Below are 22,031 nucleotides of genomic sequence, written 5' to 3' on the forward strand. Positions count from 1 at the left end.
TATTAAGTATAAAAAGACATTGCATACCATCATTTGCAGTTTACCTACACCTGTCACAACTTTGTCCTGAGACAATACAAGAGGTGCGGAGGAATTTAGCAGGTTGGGCAGAATCTGTGGAGGGAAGAGGACAGTTGATGTTTTGGATTGAAACTCTTCATCTAGACTGGAGAGAAAGAAAGGAGATACTCAGTATAAAACTGCGGAGAGGAGGGGTGGAAAGATGAGATATACAGCAGGTTAGAAAAGAGGTTTCTGCAGACCTAGGTGACTTATTCCAGTTCATCTGCGAAAGTTTCTTCTTCTTTTCTCATGTCTTTCATTTCTTTTCATGGTGGCAGGGGTCCTGTCAGAGTCTGTGATCTACTTCTGCAGCTCAAACTATGGTTCTCCACGAGCGGTGGATTCTCGTTCTCTGACTCGCCGTGTGGCCTGGTGTTTCAGTATCTCCAGCTGCGTCCTGAAGACATGCGGCTTCGGAGCGTGGCTCCTCGCCGATTGAAGTGTCGCGGAAGACTGAAACATCGAGGCAGCAGTCAGTGTGCGGTGCTGTCGGAAGAAGGCCCCTGCACTCCGGCGATCCTGTCTCTCTCTCTCTCTCTCTTTTTGATGGTGAGTGAGAGTCTGTCGGCCCTTGAGTCAGGGGACTCGGAAGATTGTAACATCAAAACAGCGAGCTGATGTCTTCCCGCTCTTGTTGTTGCAGGAGCGATCTCTCTCTCCCTCGCTCACGAGATAGAACCTGTCTTCAATACCAAAGTGTTGGGATGGCCTGTAGTTTTTGATGGACTCTTTGGGGGGTGTGGGGTTGGTGGTTTTGCTGGTGCATGGAATAAAGGGAGGGAATTGGAGAGTGGAACCAGCGGGACGAGTATAATGGGCAGAGAGGGAGAGGGTGGAGGGTGGGGAAAACATAGAATGATGGGGCCATTTAGATCAGGAGGAGAAAGAAATAGAAAGGATGAAAGGGAAATATTGGGGGAAAGGGACAGGGAGGCAAGCAGAGACTAGAAGTTTGAGATTTTGATGTTTATACCACCAGGTTGGAGAGTGTCTAGGTGGAACATGAGGTGTTATTCCCCTAGTTTTCATTTGCCCATGACCTGGAGGAGGCTTGGATATGTCAGTGTGGAACTGTGAGGTGGAATTGAAATGGCTAGCCAGCAGCACCATTAGATTCACATAAGACGGACTGCCCAAGCTGGAAGATCTATTTAGGGCTGTGGTGTGCCGGGCGGCAAGCTTGCCATTTCTTGCATTTGTATGTTTTTTTATGAAGCGGAGTTGCTAGCTCGATGGCCAACCCCGCACGGATGGAAAATACTGGAAGTCTGGTGAGGATGCCACTACACCACCAGCCAGCATGCCCCAGATGGCGCTGATACCTTACACCTCCTCCCTCACTCCCATCAACGTTGTCACTGACTTCTAAATTAAATACTTTAGGATTTCTAGAGTTTTACAATGACCAATTAACCTACCAATCGATACGTCTTTGGAATGTGGGAAGAGACCAGAGCACCTGGAGGAAACCCACACAATCACGGGGAGAACATACAAACTGCTTACAGACAGCGGCGGGAATTGAACCTGGGTCGCAGGTACTTTAAAGCATTGTGCTAACCACTGCGCTGCTGCACCTCCCTTGTTACACTTCACTGCTCTTTATAGTAAATTTTTTGCTGTTTAGAAACTTTTCATTTCATTATTTTTGAAAGCTTCTTGGCTTTACAGAATTTCTTGCATTGCCTCAGACTTTTGCACAGTACTACATGTGCCTGTGATGTTGTTGCAAACAAGTTTCTCATTGTATCTATACCTCACCTACTTGTGCACGACAATATAACTCAGTTTGACTTGACCACCAACTGGCACGTCCTTGGCATGTGTGAAGAAACCAGACAACCTGGGGAAACCTATATGAGGGAAGAACTTACAAGCATTATATTGATAGCTTTAAAGATCGGGATTGAACCTGGCATCAGCACAACCTACTGCACCAGTGTGCCGCCCTGTACTGGCTCATCTCAAAACCAAGTGGAGCGGTGCAGATCTGAGACGAATTCTTTGCTCAACGCTATGGAGAAATGTCTTGATAATTATATCCCAAGTAGAACATCCTTTCAAGATTCATGATTAAGTTAAGTTCAGCTCATGTTTAATTGTCATGCAACCATACACATGAACACAGCCAAATGAATCAGCCTTCCTTTGGCACCATGGGGCAGAACAGCCACACACTGCACACAGACATATACACATATAGTTACGATAGCAGAAGAACATACAGTCACAAAAAATATATATAAATATAGCTCAAGTCCCTGAGTGTCATGGCCTGTAGCCTGATGGTGCATGGGATGTTGTCCCTGGAGCAAGCACACAGCAGTCCTCATCATGCACTGATACAGCCACAAATGAATGCAATTCAATTTGTCTTCCACCTAGCAAACACTAGAGGGCAGCACCAGCAGGAGGTGTCAACCTCCAATAACCCGGCACAGACTCCAGCACTGGCTCTAGCATCCACTTTCCTGAGCAGCAAGATTGGTTAATATCATTTCCAGTACACAAGTATAAAGGAGAATGAAATAATTGTTACTCTGTTCCAATGCAGCACAAAAATGCAATAAGATAAAGAATACAATAATAAAAAAACACAAGATACATAAAAATATGCAAAATACATAGGATGGCTTATATACATTGATTGTATGTCAGTAAAGTGATGCTAGATACAGGAGTGTCTGTACATAAGGTGACCCTGACAGTGGTTGTGGTGGGATGGGCATATAAAGACTTGGCTTCCATAGCTGCCTGTGGCAAAAAATTCCACGGATTCACCACTCTCCATCTAAAGAAATTCCTCCTCATCTCTGTTCTAAAAAGATGCCTCTCTATTCTGAGGCTGTGTCCTCTGATTTTAGACTCTCCCACCATAGGAAACATCCTCTCCACAATCACTCTATCAAGGCCTTTCACTATTTGATAGGTTTCAATGAGGCCACTCCTCATTCTTCTGAATTCTAGTGAATACAAGCCCAGAGCTCTTCCTATGACAAGCCATTCAATCCTGGAACCATTTCTGTGAACCCCCTTTGAACCCTCTCAGTATCAACTCATCCTTTCAAAGATAAGGGGCGAAATATTGCTCACAATTCTCTAAGTGAGGCCTCACCAGTCCTTTGTGAAGTCTCAACATTACATCCTTGCTTTTATATTCTAGTCCTCTTGAAATGAATGCTAACATTGCATTTGCCTCCCTCTTCACAGACACAACCTGCAAATTAACCTTTAGGGAATCTTGCACAAGGACTCCCAAGTACTTTTGCATGCAGATTTTTGAATATTCTCTCCATTTAGAAAATAGTCAACCCTTTCATTTTTTCTACCAAAGTGTATAGTGTATTCCATCTGCCATTTCTTTGCCCATTCTCCTAATCTAAGTCTTCCTGTAGCCTGTCTACTTCCTCAAAGCTACCTGCCCCTTCACCTTTGTATCATCTGCAAACTTTGTCTATCAATTCCATCATCCAAATCATTGACATATAACATAAAAGTATTGGTCCCAACAGAGACCCCTGTGGAACACCACTAGTCATCTGCAGCTAGTCAAAAAAGGCTCCCTTTATTCCCGCTCTTTGCCTCCTGCCAATCAGCCACTGCCTTATCCGTGCTAGAATCTTTCCTGTAATACCATGGGTTCGTAGCTTGTTAAGGAGCTTGTGGCCCCTTGTTAAAGGCCTTCTGAAAATCCAAGTACATAACATCAACCAATTCTCTTTTGTCTATCCTGCTTGTTCAAATAATTCCAACAGATTTGTTAGGCAAGATTTTCCCTTGAGGAATCCATGCTGACTACGGCCTATTTTATCATGTGCCTCCAAATACTCTGAGACCACATCCTTAATAATTGACTCCAACATCTTCATAACCACTGAGGTCAGACTAACTGCCCTATAGTTTCCTTTCTTTTGCCTCTTTCCCTTCCTGATGAGTGCAGTGACATTTGCAATTTTCCAGTCTTCCAGAACCATTCCAGAATCTAGTGATTCTTGAAAGATCATTACGAATACCTTCACAATTTCTTCAGCCACCTCTTTCAGAACCCTGAGGTGTACACCATCTAACCCTTTCAGTTTCCCAAGAGCCTTCCCTCTAGTAATGGTAACTTCACACACTCCATGACCCGACACCTGGAACTTCCACCATACTGCTGGTGAAAACTGATGCAAAATACTTAAGTTCATCTGCCATTTCCTTTTTCCCCATTACTACCTCTTCAGCATCATTTTCCAGTGGTCTGATATCCAGTCTCACTTCTCTTTTACGCTTTATGTATCTGAAGAAACTTTTAGTATCCTTGTTAGCAGGTGGAGGTGTTGATCAGCCTTATGGCTTGGGGAAGGTAACTGTTTCTGAGTCCTGTGCTCCTGGCATGGATGCCACGTTGCCTCCTCCCTGATGGGAGTGGGACAAACAGTCCATGATCAGGGTGGGTAGGATGTTACATGTTACATGTTAATGACCCTTTTCCAGTTCCTTTCTGTATATACAGTGCCTATAAAAGGTATTCAGCACCCTTGGAATTTTTCATGTTTTATTGTTTTATAACATTGAATCACAGTGGATTTAATTTGGCTTTTTGTCACCGATCAACAGAAAAAGACTTGTTTATGTCAAAGTGAAAACAGATCTCTACAAAGTGATCTAAATTAATTGCATATCTAAAACACAAAATAATCGATTGCATAAGTAGTCACCCCCTTCAAGTCAGTACTTAGCAGATGCACCTTTGGCAGCAATTACAGCCTCGAGTCTGTGTGGATAGGTCTCTGTCAGCTTTGCACATCTGGACACTGCAATTTTTCCCCATTCTTCCTTACAAAACTGCTCAAGCTCTGTCAGATTGCATGGGGATTGTGAGTGAACAGCCCTTTTCAAGTCCAGCCATAAATTCTAAATTGGATTGAGTTCTGGACTCTGACTTGGCCACTCCACAACATTAACTTAGTTGTTTTTAAGGCATTCCTGTGTAGCTTTAACTTTATGCTTGAGTTCAATGTCTTGTTAGAAAACAAATCTTCTCCCAAGTTGCCCAAATCTTCTCCCAAGTCCTGTATTACTGTATTTTCACTACAATCAATTGAAACACCTTGACTGCACACAGGTCTCCAAAAACTGATCTCTATTTTGATGTAACTTCTAAAACCAATTGGCTGTGCCCGTAATGATATGGCGTGTTATATGGGGATGAATACTTAAGCAATCAATTATTTTGTGTTTTATATTTGTAATTAATTTAGATAATTTTGAAGAGGTTTGTTTTCACATTGACATAAAAAGTCTTTTTCTGGTGATCAGTGATAAAAAAAAAAGCCAAATTAAATCCACTGTGATTCAATGTTGTAAAACAATAAAACATTAAAACATCCAAGGGGGGAAGAATACCTTTTTTAGGCACTGTATGTCCTAGATGGCAGGGAGGCCACTGCTGGTGATGTATTGGCTCATTTTGACAGGTCGTGTCCTCCTGTCTGCCACTCTTCAGGTTCTGTGCCATTCGGTGATACTCTCTACTGTGCACCTGTGGAATGATGTGAGTAGTAGATGTGCTCAGTCCAGCTCTCTTCAGCCTCCTCAGAACGTTGGTGAGTTTCACAAACACGCGAAAATCTGCAGATGCTAGAATTCCAAAGCAACACACACAAAATGCTGGAGGAACTCAGCAGGCCAGGCAGCATCTAGGAAAAGAGTACAGTCGATGTTTTCGGCTGAGACCCTTCATCAGGACTCAATTAGAGCCTTCATTAGTCCTGATGATGGGAACTCGGCCTAAAACGTTGACTGTTTATTCTTTTGCATAGATGCTGTCCAGCCTGCTGGGTTCATTGTGTGCGTTGGATTGGTGAGCTTTCCTGACTGTGTAGGATGGGATCCGTGACCATGAGAGGTTTTGAATCCCAGCAGTTTCCACTGCTGTGCCACTGATATAACGAGGGGTGTGAGTTCTCCTGAGGTCAATAATCATCTCATACGTCTCGTTGACATTGAGGAAGAGGTTATTTGCCTGGCACAGGGTCATAAGCTCTTCCACCTCCTCTCTGTACTACTGCTGAGTCTGCTCAGCTAAAACTTCCACACCTAGTCTTGGGACATCATGAGTTGTTCAGTTATTTTTCCCCATAGCTGGGCTGGGAATGAGAATATTGACTAGTGTTTCATGCCTTGGTCAAAATTTAGCTAATTCAGCTGAAGGAGCTAGTGCATCATTACCATTCTGCGAATGTGAGAAATGCAGAGCAACATGCGTAAAGTGCCGGGGGATCTCAACAGGTCAGGCAGCATCTATGGCGGAAAATAAACATCAACTGGTTATTCCCCTCCAAGATGTTCCCTAATCTGCTGAGTTCACTCAGCATTTTGTGAGTTGTGTAATTATCATTACCTGATTGAGTAATCATGTGTAGGAAGAACTAAACCATCGGGAAATTAATTACCTAAAGCATGAAATGATATAAATAAAAAACTTGGCAATATCACATATCAGTAGTGTTACAGAATTATCAACATATATACTGAAGAATTCAGCTCAGGGCTAACAACTCTGACTGTTCAAAAAAAATTTGTTACGGAAACATCAATGAAGAATCCAAAAGAGAGATGGAGGACTTTCATTGCTGCTCTGAACACCAGCATTTGATGATTGATAATGCTAAAGAGCTCAAGGCATACATCAGTAACATGTTGCCTTGTTCAATGTAATTGCTAATGTATTTTCAAAAATGTAAATACATTAAAAGCATTTTAATATACTAAATAAATGACTTCCAAAATTTTAAGTTTCTCTACATACTGTATGGTTTATATAATTTGTTGGGCTGATAAAAGAAGATAACAAGTAGGAGATATTCAAGAAGGTTTCTAATAGACCAGAGAAATTTGAGAAATTATAGTTTTAATTATAAACAACGAGTGTTTATGATACTCGGGTGGAACATATCTGTAGGTATGCAGTGTCAACTGGCAGTCTCACATTGCTTGCAGAACAGGATATTTGTAGCCAGTTTCTGCTGGTTATTTGAACTTCATGAAACCCACTATTAAACATGCCTCATTCATTTGAAACATTAAACTTCAGACCTGAAATTATGGGATTCCCTTGCAACCTCAAGACAGGACAACAATATTGTATCACGATCATATGTGTTTTGTCACGCACTGTCATTGCTTTCACAAATATTTAGAAATAAAATCTAGTAATTTCTATTTTCCTAACAAATTAATGTTACCTATTATTTTGGGAGAACTTGGTACCAATGGTACCATGATTAACCTGACTTAAAAGTTATCAATGGTCTTCAGTACTGAACACAAATCAACATGTCAGCAGTTCACAATCCTCTCCGCCACAACTGCCCTGCTCAGTCTTTTCATCAGATGATGAACCTCTTTAGTTTTTCGTGAGGTCTGCTTAACTAGTGAAAAAGCAAATATGGAACATGGTGGAGGTACTCAGCGGGCTAGACTGCATCTCCTACTAGAGAAATAACCTTTCAGTCAATCCACAGTATTTTCTATTATCACAAGAGAGTCTGCAGATGCTGGAAATCCAAAGCAATGCACACAGAATGCTGGAGGAACTCAGTAGGTCAGGCAGCATCTGTGGAAATGAATAGACAGTTGACATTTCAGGCTGAGACCATTCTTTAATATTTATTTATTGGACAATTAAGCAAGAGATGGACTGGAATAAATGTTTGAATGTATTGCATGAATGTTAATCACATTCCTGAATTTGACTACGTTGGGTATCATTCAGAATGATAAGAGAATGCTTTAGTCTGTACATATCCCCCTTAAAGTACACACTGTACTACTGCCTACAAACTTGCTCGTCTTTACCCCCACTAACCTTTATTTCAAATTTGTACTAAAACAATATTATATTTGTTAACTTTGAACAATGCAAAGTTCAAAGTAAATTTATTATCAAAGTACATATTATTCACCGTATACAACCCTTTGTGATTAATTTTCTTGTGGGCATACTCAATAAATCCAAGGAACATGACAAGTCTTCAAAATTCAGGTCTTGGCTCTCTTAGAAACACAGAAAACCTACAGCACAATACAGGTCCTTTGGTACTGTGCCGAACATGTCCCTTCCTTAGAAAGAACCTAGGGTTACCCACAGCCATCTATTTTTCTATGATCCATGTACCTATTCAGGGGTCTCTTAAAAGACCCTATCGTATCTGCCTCCACCACCATTGCCAGCAGCCCATTCCATGCACTCACCACTCTCTGCATAAAAAACTTAACCCTGACATCTTTGTACCTACTTCCAAGCACCTTAAAACTGTGCCTTCTCACGTTAGCCATTTCAGCCCTGGGGAAAAGCCTCTGACTATCCACACGATCAATGCCTCTCATCATCTTATACACCTCTCATCCTCCATCACTCAAAGGAGAAGAGTTCACTCAACCTATTCTCATAAGGCATGCTCCCCAATCCAGGCAACATCCTTGTAAATCTCCTCTGCACCCTTTCTATGGTTTCCACATCCTTCTTGTAGTGAGGCGACCAGAACTGAGCACAGTACTCAAAGTGGGGTCTGACCAGGGTCCTATACAGCTGCAACATTACCTTTCGGCTCCTAAACTCAATTCCACAATTGATGAAGGCCAATGCACCGTATGCCTTCTTAACCACAGTCAACCTGCATAGCTGCTTTGAGTGTCCTATGGACTCGGACCCCAAGATCCCTCTGATCCTCCACTCTTCCAAGAGTCTTACCATTAATACTATATTCTTCCATCATATTTGACCTACGAAAATGAACCACCTCACACTTATCTGGGTTGAACTCCGTCTGCCACTTCTCAGCCCAGTTTTGCATCCTATCACTGTCCCGCTGTAACCTCTGACAGCCCTCCACACTATCCACAACACCTCCAACCTGTGTGATCGGTAAATTTACTAACCCAATTTACTACTTCTTGCGAATATTATACTTTAAGGTTCACTGTCAAAGTGGTATCCGGTTTCATTTTATTCCCAGCAAAGACTCTTCGAACACCTCACACGGAGGTGTAAATATTATCTGCCTGCGCATGATTTTGTGAGTTTGATTAAACAACCCATAGAGGAGTTGTCTACTTGCCTACATGAATCACTGTGTGTTGAGTAAATGAATAGGGGAACGCACCCAGGGCCAGTCGACACCACCCCCGCCAACTGTCCCGGGCGAACTCCGCTCCAATCTCAGCGGCGCAGGACGGAGTCCTCCAGCATCCCGGCTTCCACCGCGAATGTAAATGAAGCGCTCGCCTGGCGAGAACAAGGAGGAGGAGGCTGACGGCAGTCGGCGGTCTCCCAGCACATAGACATCCTCGCACTGAGCCGGGGACGAGAGAGCTCGGCCGGCAGGTTTCGTAAAATCCCCCTTTCTCTCACGAGCAGCCGGAGCCATGCACTGGGGCACGGAACTTTGGGTGAGTGAGGGTTTTATTTTATTTATTCTACTTATTTTTTTATTATTATGCTGCCAGCCGGGGCCGAGGCGAAGGTGGCGTTTGTCTGGAACTGGTTGGCAAGGCAATGGTCTTTACACCTCTCACACCCGCGGCATCGACGGGTGGCTCCTGTGAGTTTTCAAACGGGCGCTTGTCGCCGGTGTTGAGAGGGGAGGAGGTGCTCGAGGTTGGGCAGAGAAACAGCTTTTATTTTCTCTCGTTCTCCCCCACCCCCCCTCTCCTCGTCACACCTGGGGAAAGTTGAACTGTTGTAATTTATTTGTGCGGTGTGTGTGTGTGTGTTTTTGAGGTGATGCGGAGGCAGAGGGAACTCTTTGTGCCCAAGTTTATCTGAAGGGACGGTTGTCAGCTGGGCGGCTGTATTGTGTCGGGCTGCTTCCAGGGAGGACGAGATCTCTGGTGCCTGAACAAAGCACACGGTGAAATTGGGCGGTGGGAGGGGGCAATTGAGACCACAACGTCTGCCAGGTCCTTCGCGATAAACTATTGTTTCTCCGACCGCTTGGACCCCGTGTCAGAATTGAGCGATTTCTCCTCCGCAAATAAACGGGGAAGGCACTACAGTGTAAATTAAGCCTTCGATCAGAGGGCAGCGTGGCACACCTTTACTTTTTTTTCGCTGCATTATGTTTTTTTTAAAATGGATTCCGTTGAATGGAATTTGTTTTACAACTTCCAAAACGGTCACTTGTTCGATTTCGTTTATCTGGTGTAAATAAGAATGGAAGTACGGCACAACCATATCGTATTTTCTCCATGCAGTGCGTTCTGAACAGACAGGTATAAGGTCTCAATTTTGATTGAAAAAAATGAAAATGGTTAGCACTCGGTTTGGCTGTTTCGAAGCGATTGCAAATTTTCTTTTGGCCACAATGTGGACAGCGTGGCGGTTTAACTATTTTACATTAATTTTTACGGCAGCAAGTACACAAGTCACTGTAGTTCGTCCTGATATATCGCTTTGTGCAAGCAAGTTCTCCTCATTGTCTTCTCGATAATGTGGCTGGTGACAGGTCCGCCTGTCTCTCTCCGCGAGATATATTTGCCCAAAGTAGAGAAAGGATTGAGTGTTTGGGTAGGTATCGGAATGAACAAAAACGACTAAGATCGAAAATACTTTATTTTTTGTCCGAAAAGGGAGATTTAAAATAGCTTGCCTAAAAAGAGCAGTCGAACACATCTCAACAGAAATAATGCAATTTCAAACATATGTTCCATTATGCACTTACCCTGGAAATGAGTCAGGCCATAAAAAAAAACTAATAATGTCTATTGATGTTGAAGATAAAACACAACGTAGCTTAAGTTACTGAAACTTGAGGACTTCAGAAACGTGCCGAGTAATTAAAATACTGAGATTTAAATCTGTCTAAAACAATCTAAATTGTTTCTGGACAAAAGCCAGAGGTGAGTAGAATTCGTATTTTACATATGCAGTGCATCAAACTGGCAAATAGTTATACGTTTGGGCATTTGAAATCCAAAATAAACTTCTCTTATACTCAGTGCCTCATTTTCAACATTCACCTATTGATCTTTCTGATTCTGATTGGATTAGCAAATGGAAAAAGAAAGTTCTCTGAAAGATTATTACTGACCAATTTATATTAAGGAAGCAAAGATAAACGCAAGACTATAATTGATCTGGATTCAAAAGTGTGGATGCGCAGCTTAGGTTTGTGAAGTAGAGTTACAGTGTATTTATATCAAGTCCATGCATTTGTATTTGGTTATTGTGATGTTTTTGTGTTTGTGGGAAAGTGCTTTAAAAGTTTGCTATTGCACAAAGAAAACTTTACTGGTAGAGTAATACAACATGGGAACAAGTCGTTGAGTCCTTGCAGCATTCTCATAAATTCAAAATTCAAAGTAAGTTTATTGTCAAAGTAGTTATGTTATTATATACTACCTTGAGATTCATTTTCTTGCAGCCATTTACAGGGAAGAAAGTACAATAGAATTTACGAAAAAACTATTATATACGTAAGAGACTGATACAGAACCAATGTGCAAAAGACAAACTGTGCAAATAAATAATATGGAGAATATGTGTTGTAAAGTGTCCTGGAAAATAAGTTTGTAGCTCATGAAATCAGTTCTGAATAGTGATGAATGAGGTTGTTATCCATGCCAGTTCAGGAGCATGGTGGTTGTGGGGTAATAACTGTTCCTGAACCTGGTGGTGTGGAACCTAAGGCTTCTGTTTCTTCTGCCAGTGATAAAAGTGAGAAGAAGGTATAGCCTGGATGCTGGGGGTGTTTGATGATTAATGCTGTTTTCTTGTAGCAGTGCTCCATGTAAATATACATAATAGTGAGGAGGGCTTCACCTTTGTATTGTCTGAATCCACCACTTTCTGTAGTCTTTTCTGTTCTTGGGCATTGGTGTTTCCATGTTAGTCCATGATGCAACAGGTTAAGATGCTCTCCAATGTGCAACTATAGACATTTGTCTAAGTTTATTGTTTATCATTTTTGTAAATCATCTCTGCACTCTCCCCAATTTATGATTTATTTCCTATATTTGGGTGACCAAAAGTGCAATCTTTTCAACATCTTGTACATTTGCAACAAAATGTACCAGCTGCTTTACCCAGTGCCCTACTGAAGAAGGCCAGAAAGCCAACTTTCTTCACCATCTTGTCTACCTATTATATTGCTTTCAGCAAATGATCCATCTATTCCAGAGACCCAACCATTCACTGTATTAAGTCCTATCCTGGTCTGACATCCCAAATGTGACACCTTGCACTCATCCAAATTGCAAGCCATTTGCCAATTTTTGGCCCATTTACTAAGCTGATCAAAAAGCCTTTGGTAAGCAAGAGTTTACCAAGTTCAGGTGTGTGGAGGTGACAGTTTGTCAATATCTCCATAATATTGTGGCATGAGAATAACCAGGGCATCTAGCAGCCAATTAACTATAAACATAAGGTGTTTTGGGATTGAAGACTGCAACATGCCTTATGGGAGTAGAAGAATCCACATATATTGTGGTTATTAGCAAGTTGTTTGACCTCCTGTGCTCTTTAAACTACCATCTGTTCTTCACGTCCTGGGGTTTCTGATGGATCATTGCTGATACGACCTGTCAGGCAGTTTCCTTGATGAGATGTGGTGGAATTTCATTCCAGAAATGCCTTCTGTTTGCAGGTTATTAGCTCCTCTGTGCCTAGTCGTTATCATAAAACCAGTGTTTGGTTCTTTCTGTGAAGAAACTCTTGGATTCTCTACCAGGTGCCAAATGCGGTAGATTTCAGGCAGTCAGGATGCTGTAAGCACTCTACTCCTGTTAGATTGGAATGTCAGACTGTATGAGAGACCTGTCTGAGTAGTGCTGTAATTTTAGGGTTCTTCAGAACTTGAATGCTGATATTCTTGCAACATTGTGGTGTTCTGGGACCCATTTGTTGGACATAGATTGGATAAATACTGATTGATGCAATGGTTATCGGCACCTGTGGTAGCATGCTTTTCATGATTTATAACACAATTAAATCTGTTAATCCCATTCCAAATGGGTCAACAAAGAGTGCATTATCAACTAGTTATATTTTCCAACCCAGTCCAACATTGTTGGTAAGTAGTGAAGTACATCAGGCAAAAAAACAGTTTGCTTTAAATCTGAGGGATTCGATTTTCAAATGGTTTGTTGATGGTTTTGTAAAAATAGTTTAATTATATGTTTTTCTTTATGTTAATTATATGTGCTTGTGCTGCTGTAATTTTCATTGTACCTGTACATACATGTACATATGACAATAAATGTGATTTTGATTTTTCTTTTGAACTTCAAGAGAGGAAAGCTGGAGGGGGTTGTGTACAGTAAAGGACAGTCCTTAACTGGGATTCTAGTGTATAAATTTCTTCATTAAAGAATGTCTTGAATGATTATCAGAAAACATTCTTTTGTTTTGGATTCAGATTTTTGGGGGGTAAATGTATCTAAATGGTAAATGTGTACATGTCCTGTGTGGAGCACAAAGGAGATGCCTGAGCAGTGAAATGCTCAAAAATTAATAACTTGTATGGAGACCATGATTAGGTTATGCTGAGCCATATTAGGTTTGAGTTGGATCTTTATGGTGGCTGAATGCTTTCCTTTGTATTCATACCATTAAATTTATTTCTTAAAATGATTGTATACAGCAATCATTACAACTTAAACATAATGAGATGACTAGTACAAATTCACTAAAGGTTTGAAGGTATTGCTGCTACCTATTTAACCACAGCATTCATAGACTGTGTGTCATTTCATGGTATTCATACCAGTTGATTCAGATTTATTTAATGCATGTACATTGAACCATACTTTGAAAAGGTTGGAGCTTCTTGCCTATCAAGAGCCCAGTTGTGATGCTTTAGCAGTTTTACACACTGGAATTTAGAAGAATTAGGGGGGGATTTCATTGTAATATCAAATATTGAAAGGCCTAGATAGAGTGTATGTGGAGAGGATGTTTCCTATTGTGGGGAATCTAGGACCATAGGGCAGTCTCAGAATAGAAGGACATTCCTGTAGAAAAGAGATGAATAGGTGTTTCTTGCTGGTTGTGAATCTGTGGAATTCATTGTCACAAATGTGGTTAGCAAGTCAGAGGGTATATTTAAATTGGAGACCATAAGATAGGAGCAGAATTAAGTCATTCAACCCATTGAGTATGCTCTGCCATTCCATCATGGCTGATCCCGGATCCCACTCAACTCCATACACCTGCCTTCTTGCCATATCCTTTGATGCCCTGACCGATTAGGAAACGATCAACTTCCGCCTTAAATATACCCACATACTTGGCCCCCACTGCAGTCTGTGGTAGAGCATTCCATGGATTCACTACTCTCTGGCTAAAAAAATTCCTCCTTATCTCTGTTCTGAAAGGTTGCCATCTCAGTTTTGAGGCTGTGCCCTCTAGTTCTGGATACCCCCACCATAGGAATGTCCTCACCACATCCACCCTATCTAGTCCTTTCAGAATTTGGTAGGTTTCAATGAGATTGCCCCACATTCTTATAAATTCCAGTGAGTACAGGCCCAAAGCTGCCAAATGCTTCTCATATGTTAACCCCTTCATTCCCGTAATCATCCTTGTGAACCTCCACTGGACTCTCTCCAATGACAATGCATTCTTTCTGAGATATGGGCCCAAAACTGTTGACAATACTCCCAAGTGCTGTTTGACTAATGTCTTATAAAGGCTTGGCATTATCTCCTAGCTTTTATATTCTATTCCTCTTGAAATAAATGCCAACATTGCATTTGCCTTCTTTACCACAGACTCAACCTGTAAATTTACCTTCTGGGGGTCTTGCAGACTCTGTACCTCTGATGCTTGAACCTTCTCCTCCATTTAGATAATAGTTTGCATTATTGTTCCTTTTACCAAAATGCATTATCATACATTTCCCAACACTGTATTCCATCTGTCACTTTTTTGCTCATTCTTTCAATTTGTCTACGTCCTGCTGAAATTGCATTGCTTCCTCAGCACTACCTACCCTTACACCTATCTTGGTATCATCCACAAACTTTGCCACAAAGCCATCAATTCCACTGTCTAAATCACTGACAAACAATGTGAAAAGTAGCGGTCCCAATACTGACCCCTGAGGAACACCACTGATCACTGGCATCGAACCCGAAAGGCCCCCTTTATTCTCACTCACTGCCTCCTGCCTGTCAGCTGTTCTGCTATCCATGCCAGCATCTTTCCTGTAACACCATAGGATTTTATCTTGTTCAGCAGCCTCATGTGTAGCAGGCTTATCAAATGCCTTCTGAAAATCCAAGTAAATGACATCCACTGCCTCTCCTTTGTCCACCCTGCTTGTTATTTCCTCAAAGATCTCTAACAAATTTGTCAAGCAACATTTCCCTTGATAGAAACCGTGCTGGCTTTGACTTACCATTAGTCTCCAACTACCTTGAAACCTCATCTTTAATAATAGACTCCAACACTTTCCCAACCACTGAGGTTAGGCTAACTGGCCTGTAATTTCCTTTCTTTTGCCCTTCTCCCTTCTTAAAGAGTGGAGGCTGATGGGTTCTTGATTATTTATTTATTGATCGATTGCTTGAGATACAGGGTGGAATAGGCCTTTCTGTCCCTTCCAGCTGCACCACCCAGCAACCCCTGATTTAGTCCTAACCTAATTATGGGACAATTTACTGTGATTAATTAACCTACTAGTTGGTATGTCTTTGGAATTGGTAGTAAGGATGTTTAAGGTTATGGGGAGAAGGTAAGAAAATGGAGTTCAGAGGGATAATAATCAATCATGATGTAATGGTAGAGCAGGTGTTTTTGGCCCAATTCTGCTCACGTGTCTAGTAGAGAATTTGGGGGAATTTTCTTTATATGCAGAGTGGTTAGAATACAGAACTTGCATTTGGTGGCCACTTTATTAGGTACTTCCTGTACCTGATAAAGTACCCATAGAGTGTATGTTTGTGGTCTTATGCTATAGCCCAGGTTCAATGTGTTGTCTGTTCAGAGGTGCTCTTCTGCACACACTGTTGTAATGTGATTATTTGAGTTCCTTTCCATTTCTGTCAGCTTGAATCAGTCTAGCTATTCTTCTCCTGACCTCTCTCATTATCATGCAATTTTTTGCTAACAGAACTACAGCTCATTGGATTTTTTTTTTGTTTCTTGCACCATTCTCTGTAAACTATAGAGACTGTTGGTGTGAAACTCCCTGGAGCTCTGCCATATCTGAGATACTTAAGTTACCCCATCTGGCACCAACAATCATTCCACAGTCAAAGTCACTTAGATCACATTTCTTCCCCATTCTGATGTTTGGTTTGAACAACAACTGAATCTCTTGACTGTATCTGCATGGTTTTATGCTGATTTAGATATTTATATTAATGAGCAGGTGTGCACGTGTACCTAATAAAGTGCTCATTGAGTGTGCACACTAAGTCTGTGGAGTAGTTGTGGTGCATAGCGTAAATGTATTTAAAGAGAAGCTGGATAAACATGAGGGAGTACATTATAGAAGGGAATGCAGCTATTGTTCAGTGAACAAGTAAGAGGAAGTTTGTGTGCTGCATAAGCACAATCATAAACTACTTCGACTGAATGGCCCATTTCTTTGCTTTGGGCTTTATGTAGCTAAGAATAATGAAATAGTTTTGCTGATTAACATTTATTTTTATCTTCTAGTAGTAGTGGACTTGAAGAACTGGATTTATTGATTAAAAAATTGTTGGAACAGTGTAGGAATATTAGCTGCTGCATTTTTGGCTTAGTAGGAACATTTTGGCAGTGCCAACAGCAAGAGGCTCACTGTGGGCTGAAGTATTTAGGATAGAAATTTTTCATAGCTTGCAAGCAGGAATTGTGTTGGTGACTTCCATCAAATCAAATTATTTTTATGTCTTACAAAACTGTTGTACTCTCCAGTATTTAGAAATATAGAATTCTTCACTGCCTGATTTTTGTCAGCACAGCTGATGCACTTTATTTATAAAATGAGCGACTTGCTGCAAGCATCTGATAACTAATAAAAACTGAGAGACTCATCAGGATTAGCTACAGGTACAATTCAAATGTGTAACAGTTTTTGTAAAACAGCTAAAGTTAGTAATGTCTTAATATTTAATTACGGAAATACTGGCATTTATGTGCTATAGCACTTTTCGTATGTATTTTGCAACCTAACATTCTATTTCCTTTAGTAGATCTAACACCAAACAAGATCACTCAATCATCTCAGATGCTGAAGTGAATTCCTGTTTGTAACTGCAATAATTTAAAAGTACATGTATTCTACCATACAGAAAGAACACATGAACAGAAAGATAAAAGTAATTGACTATCAAAATTAGCCGTTTTTATTCCAGAACCCACATTTCCTTTTCTGTTTTTATTTTCCTTTGCTTCTCTGGGTTTTGCTGTGGGTTGGAAAGAGGTGTTGTAAACAACTATCCTGGATATAAATTTAACTGGAGATTGAATCAAAGTCCTTTTCTGATCCGCATTGACTAGATCAGCTTTTGAATTATATCACTGGATAGATGACTGCTTATTTTGGGTAACTAAAGAAAAAATGTATATATTTATTTTGTTTACAATTAGACTATTAGATGTTACAGGTTGTGTTTTAAAAGTACCTTTTTGACCTTGGTGGTGCATGTCTCACATTTGGGAAGTACTGTGGCTGTCTTGGTAAGTAACTGCATTATACTTTGTAAGTGATATACCCTTCAATCTCTGTGTGTTAGTGTTGAGTGAATGGTGGGTGGAGTTGTGTATTGGATGGTTTTGATCTGTAAGTTTGTAAGATAAAGGAGCAGAATTAGGCCATTTGGTCCATCAAGTCAGCTCCGGCATTCCATCATGGCTGATTTATTATCCTGCTTAACCCCAGTCCCCTGCCATCTCCCTTTAACCCATGACATCCTTACTAATCAAAAACCTATCAACCTCTGCTTTAAATATTCCTAATGACTTAGCCTCCACAGCCATCCATGGCAATGAATTCCACAGATACATCACCTTCTGGCTAAGGAAATTCCTCCTCCTCATCCCTGTTCTAAAGGGATGTCCTTGTATTCGGAGGCTGTGCCCTCAGGTGCTGGACTGTGTGAAACATCAACTCCACATCCACTTTCTGTATTCAATAAGTTTCAATGAAATCCTCTGTAATTCTTCTAAACTCCAAAGAGTATAAACTCAGAGCCTTCAAATGCTCTTTGTATGTTAGCCCTTCCATTCCCAGAATAATTCTTGTAAACCTCCCCTGGGCCTTTTCCAATTCTAGCTCGTATTTTCTTAGATAAGAGGCCCAAAACTGCTCTCAAAACTCCAAGTTCAGTCTGGCCAATGCCTTATAGAGCCTTAGCATCACATCCTTTCTTTTATATTCTAGTCCTTTCAAAATGAGTATTAACAGTGCATTTACTTTCCTTACCACCGACTTAACCTGTAAGTTAAACTTTAGGGAATCCTGCACGAGGACTCTCAAGTCCCTTTAACCTCAGATTTTTAAATTTTCTCCCCCATTTAGAAAATAGTTTACGATTTTATTCCTTCTGTCATAGTGCATGGCTGTATATTATATTTCATTTGCCGCTTCTTTACCTATTCTCCTAATCTGTCCCGGTCCTTTTGTAGATACTTGGTGTTCTTAATGTTATCCACCTATCTTTGTATTGTCCACAAACTTGGTTATTTGAGCAATGGGTATATACACCTACATTAGATTATTATTTATTTGAATGCAGCTCTACTTTCAATACTGAAATTCCAAGCAAACTCATTTCCAAACTTCTAGACATGGGACTCAATATCTCCCTTTGCAACTGGATGTTTGGCTTTCTGCTGTAAGGGGAGAAAGCAACGCATCCACCGTGATTATCGTCAGCACTGGTGCTCCAAAAGGCTGTGTCCTTAGCACTCACGCACTCATGGCTACATGGCCAGATTCTGCTCTAATTTCAAGTTTCTTGATGACTCTGCCATGGTGAGCTGAATCTCAAATAATGTTGTGTCGGAATATAGGAAAGAGATGGAGAGCCTAGCGACATAATGTTATGACAACAACCTTTTCTTTAATGTCAGATAAATTAGAGAGCTGTAAGACGAGATTGTGGAGATACTCCTGCTTATGTCAAAGACGCTGAGGTTGAGATGATTGAGAGCTTCAAGTTTCTAGGAATGAACCATCACCTGTCCCGGTCCATCTACATTGATGCCATAGCCAGGAAAGCACTCCAGTGCCAGTACTTCCTCAGGAGGCTAAAGAAATTTGGCTTGTTCTTATTGACCATTACCAATTTTTATCAATGTACCATTTAAAAATAAAATCCTATCTGGCTGCATTGTGGTTTGGTATGGCAGCTGCTCTGCCCATGACTGGAAGAAATTGCACACAGCTCAGCACATCTCTTCTCCATGGACTCTTATCTATATGCCTTGCCATTTTGGTAAAGCAGCTGACACAAAGTGCCCAACTACCCTGGATGTTCTCTCTCCTTCTCACTCCCATTAGGGAGCACATGGCACCAGGTGCAAGGACAGTTTCTATCCTGCAATTCTAAGATCAAGACTATTGAATAATACTCTTGTACAGTAATAATGGACCCTTGATCTCAAAATCTACTTCATAGATCCTTGTCTACCTGCACTGCACATTCTCTGAAACTGTTAACACTTTATTCTACATTCTGTTTTTCCTTGTACCACCTCGATGCACTGATAGTAATTAAATAATCTATATGAATGGCATGCAAAATAAAATTTTCCATTTGACTCTCAGTACATGTGACAAATATAAGCTAATTTACTAATGACTGGAACTGCTTTTATTCAGTATGTTTCTGACTCTCTTTGGGAAGACATTAAGAAGCGTGAATTGGGTAACTTGCCATTAAAGACACAGATTCTGCCCTGTCCTTGTAGCCACAGTACTTAGCAACACACACAACGTGCTGAAGGAACTCAGCAGGCCAGGCAGCATCTATGGAAAACAGGACTTGTGTGGCTTGTTCAAATTTTTGTTTCATGTACCCCAGGAAATTAACTGATGGTATTATCTTTTGGATATCAAGATTAAGTCACTGGATTCTCTCTTGGAGATAGTAATTGCATGGTATTTGTGCAACAAGAAGATAACTTGCTATTTATCAGCCCAAGCTGGAATGTTGTTTACATGTTGCTGCAGGTAAACGTGATATTTTTCAGTTTCTGAGGAGTTGTGAAAGGAATTAAACATTGTGCAATCACAGGCAAACTTCTAACTTTTTGATGAAACAATGAAGCAATTGATGATGGTTGGACCTGGATGAGTCAAACTTGCGGGACGTTATTATTTTGTATTATAATTTGGATATAAAAATGAAATTATTTGACCATAGTTCCCCTGTTTATTTACTTCTCAACAGTAGTTTTAAAGTTGGGAAGTCATACAGTATAGAAACAGGCCCTTTTGGCTCTGTCTGTCCATGGTGCAAGTTGTACTTGAGCCCAAAAATCTATCCAGTATATTGATACTTGTCCACATGTGCAGTTGCCTATTGTGGTACTGAACCATATGTAGCTGGATGATGCCTGATGTGATCCCCAAGCTGTTCCAAGTTGATCTTAACGTGGAGTGATGCAGAATATTATGACTTGCAAGAGGTCTATGGCTTGGGAAAGAGTAAAAATAGCTCAGCTTCCTGTTCTTTCTCAGTTGTGCATGACCACTAATGGGAAGTGCATGTTTATTTTTATGGAATAAATTCGCTGCAAGTAGCCTGCCAACTCGTGGTGTTTTTCATGTAAATCTCCTCAGTTCAATGTGGTACAAACGGCTGTGGCTAGATATGGAACATATGCCAATTCCGGGGAGGGGGGGTGGGAGATAGTTTGAGAAAGAATTTTTTTTTAAAGAAAAACAAGTAAAATATTTTATCCCTTCCCTCCGTGGGACTTGTTTAGTGAGTTGACAATCAATTTAGTTAATAGCATTTGAAGAAAGTCTTCTGAATTTATCAGAGGCATTATCAGAGATGTCCCCTTGCATGGAGTATTAAAGTATGACCTTGCGTGTCTGTTTTTGTAGTTAAGTTTAAAGGTCTCATAGCACCATTCGCTTAGTATTGGTTTGGTTAGTATTCTGGCCAAAATTCCTTCTGGTGTCCTAGCCAATATTTCTCCCTCAACCAGTAGCAGATTTAACTTGTCTTTTCATGATCAATATCACTATGTTTAATTTGAACATTGGCTGTTGTTCAATAATCAATTATAGGAGATGCATGACTAAGTTATATACACAAGTTTTATAGTAATATCTACCGAGTTTTTAACATCTTAAAATGATGTCCAACTTTCAAGAATCTAAGACTGGATGTCAGCTTGCTTGATAATTATGCTTCAAAAATAGAGCTATCTCCTTGTCCCCAAAGCATTCTAATTGTTTTGGAAATACTCAAAAGTTTCTGTCTAATGTGCTCAAACAGGAAGCAAGGGAATTCATTAGAATGTTTGAAGTTAGAAAATCATCTGACATTAGCTATACATATGCAGGACGTCTTAAAACAAAATTGAGGCATATTCTAATGCATTATATAAAAGTAAACTTGAGCAACACCTGTCTCCATCACTGTTAATGAATTTTACAATACAGACTACAAGCATGAGCTGAAGAATTCATAGTGGAAGACCATACAGTAAAAAGAAATACCATGTACTGTTGTTGTCTACAACTGATAAAATCTTACTGGCTTTCCACTTGGCCTTAGACCATCTCAACAAAAGCAATAGCTATGTCAGGCATGAATGACAATGACAGTTAAATGTTAGAACCCCAAAGTCCCTCCCAGCCCGCTCCTCCCATGCACAAGCGGCAGCGAGCACTAATCCCCCCTCCCCCCACTGGCAAAAAGAATGCATTGGCACCGCCACTGAGCGCTCAGGAGTGAGCAAAGACACATTTGCAGTTACCCCAAAGACTTTGGGTTTCACCTGGTATTTAACATACTGCAGGTTCTCTCTCTGC

General features: G+C 40.7%; 1 protein-coding gene and 1 long non-coding RNA gene across 4 annotated transcripts in view; one reads left to right on the forward strand and one right to left on the reverse strand.

Moving 5' to 3' along the window:
- Positions 1-6,941: 6,941 nt before the first annotated feature.
- LOC140736783 (uncharacterized) lies at positions 6,942-9,280 on the reverse strand. The gene is made up of 2 exons (XR_012101006.1): positions 9,172-9,280; positions 6,942-7,663 (listed from the first exon to the last, which is right to left on the reverse strand). It is a non-coding gene; the product is annotated as an uncharacterized lncRNA (long non-coding RNA).
- A 60-nt stretch (positions 9,281-9,340) lies between these two features.
- fnbp1l (formin binding protein 1-like) overlaps positions 9,341-22,031 on the forward strand; it is a 154,906-nt gene continuing 142,215 nt past the window's right edge. For all 3 annotated transcript variants that reach the window (XM_073062702.1, XM_073062700.1, XM_073062701.1), the window contains exon 1: positions 9,341-9,498. In XM_073062702.1, the coding sequence (XP_072918803.1) occupies positions 9,475-9,498 (24 nt within the window). In that variant the 5' untranslated portion in view covers positions 9,341-9,474. The remainder of the gene's footprint in view (positions 9,499-22,031) is intronic.

The sequence above is a fragment of the Hemitrygon akajei genome, chromosome 12, assembly GCF_048418815.1.
Source record: "Hemitrygon akajei chromosome 12, sHemAka1.3, whole genome shotgun sequence".
In the NCBI taxonomy this organism is placed as follows: domain Eukaryota; kingdom Metazoa; phylum Chordata; class Chondrichthyes; order Myliobatiformes; family Dasyatidae; genus Hemitrygon; species Hemitrygon akajei.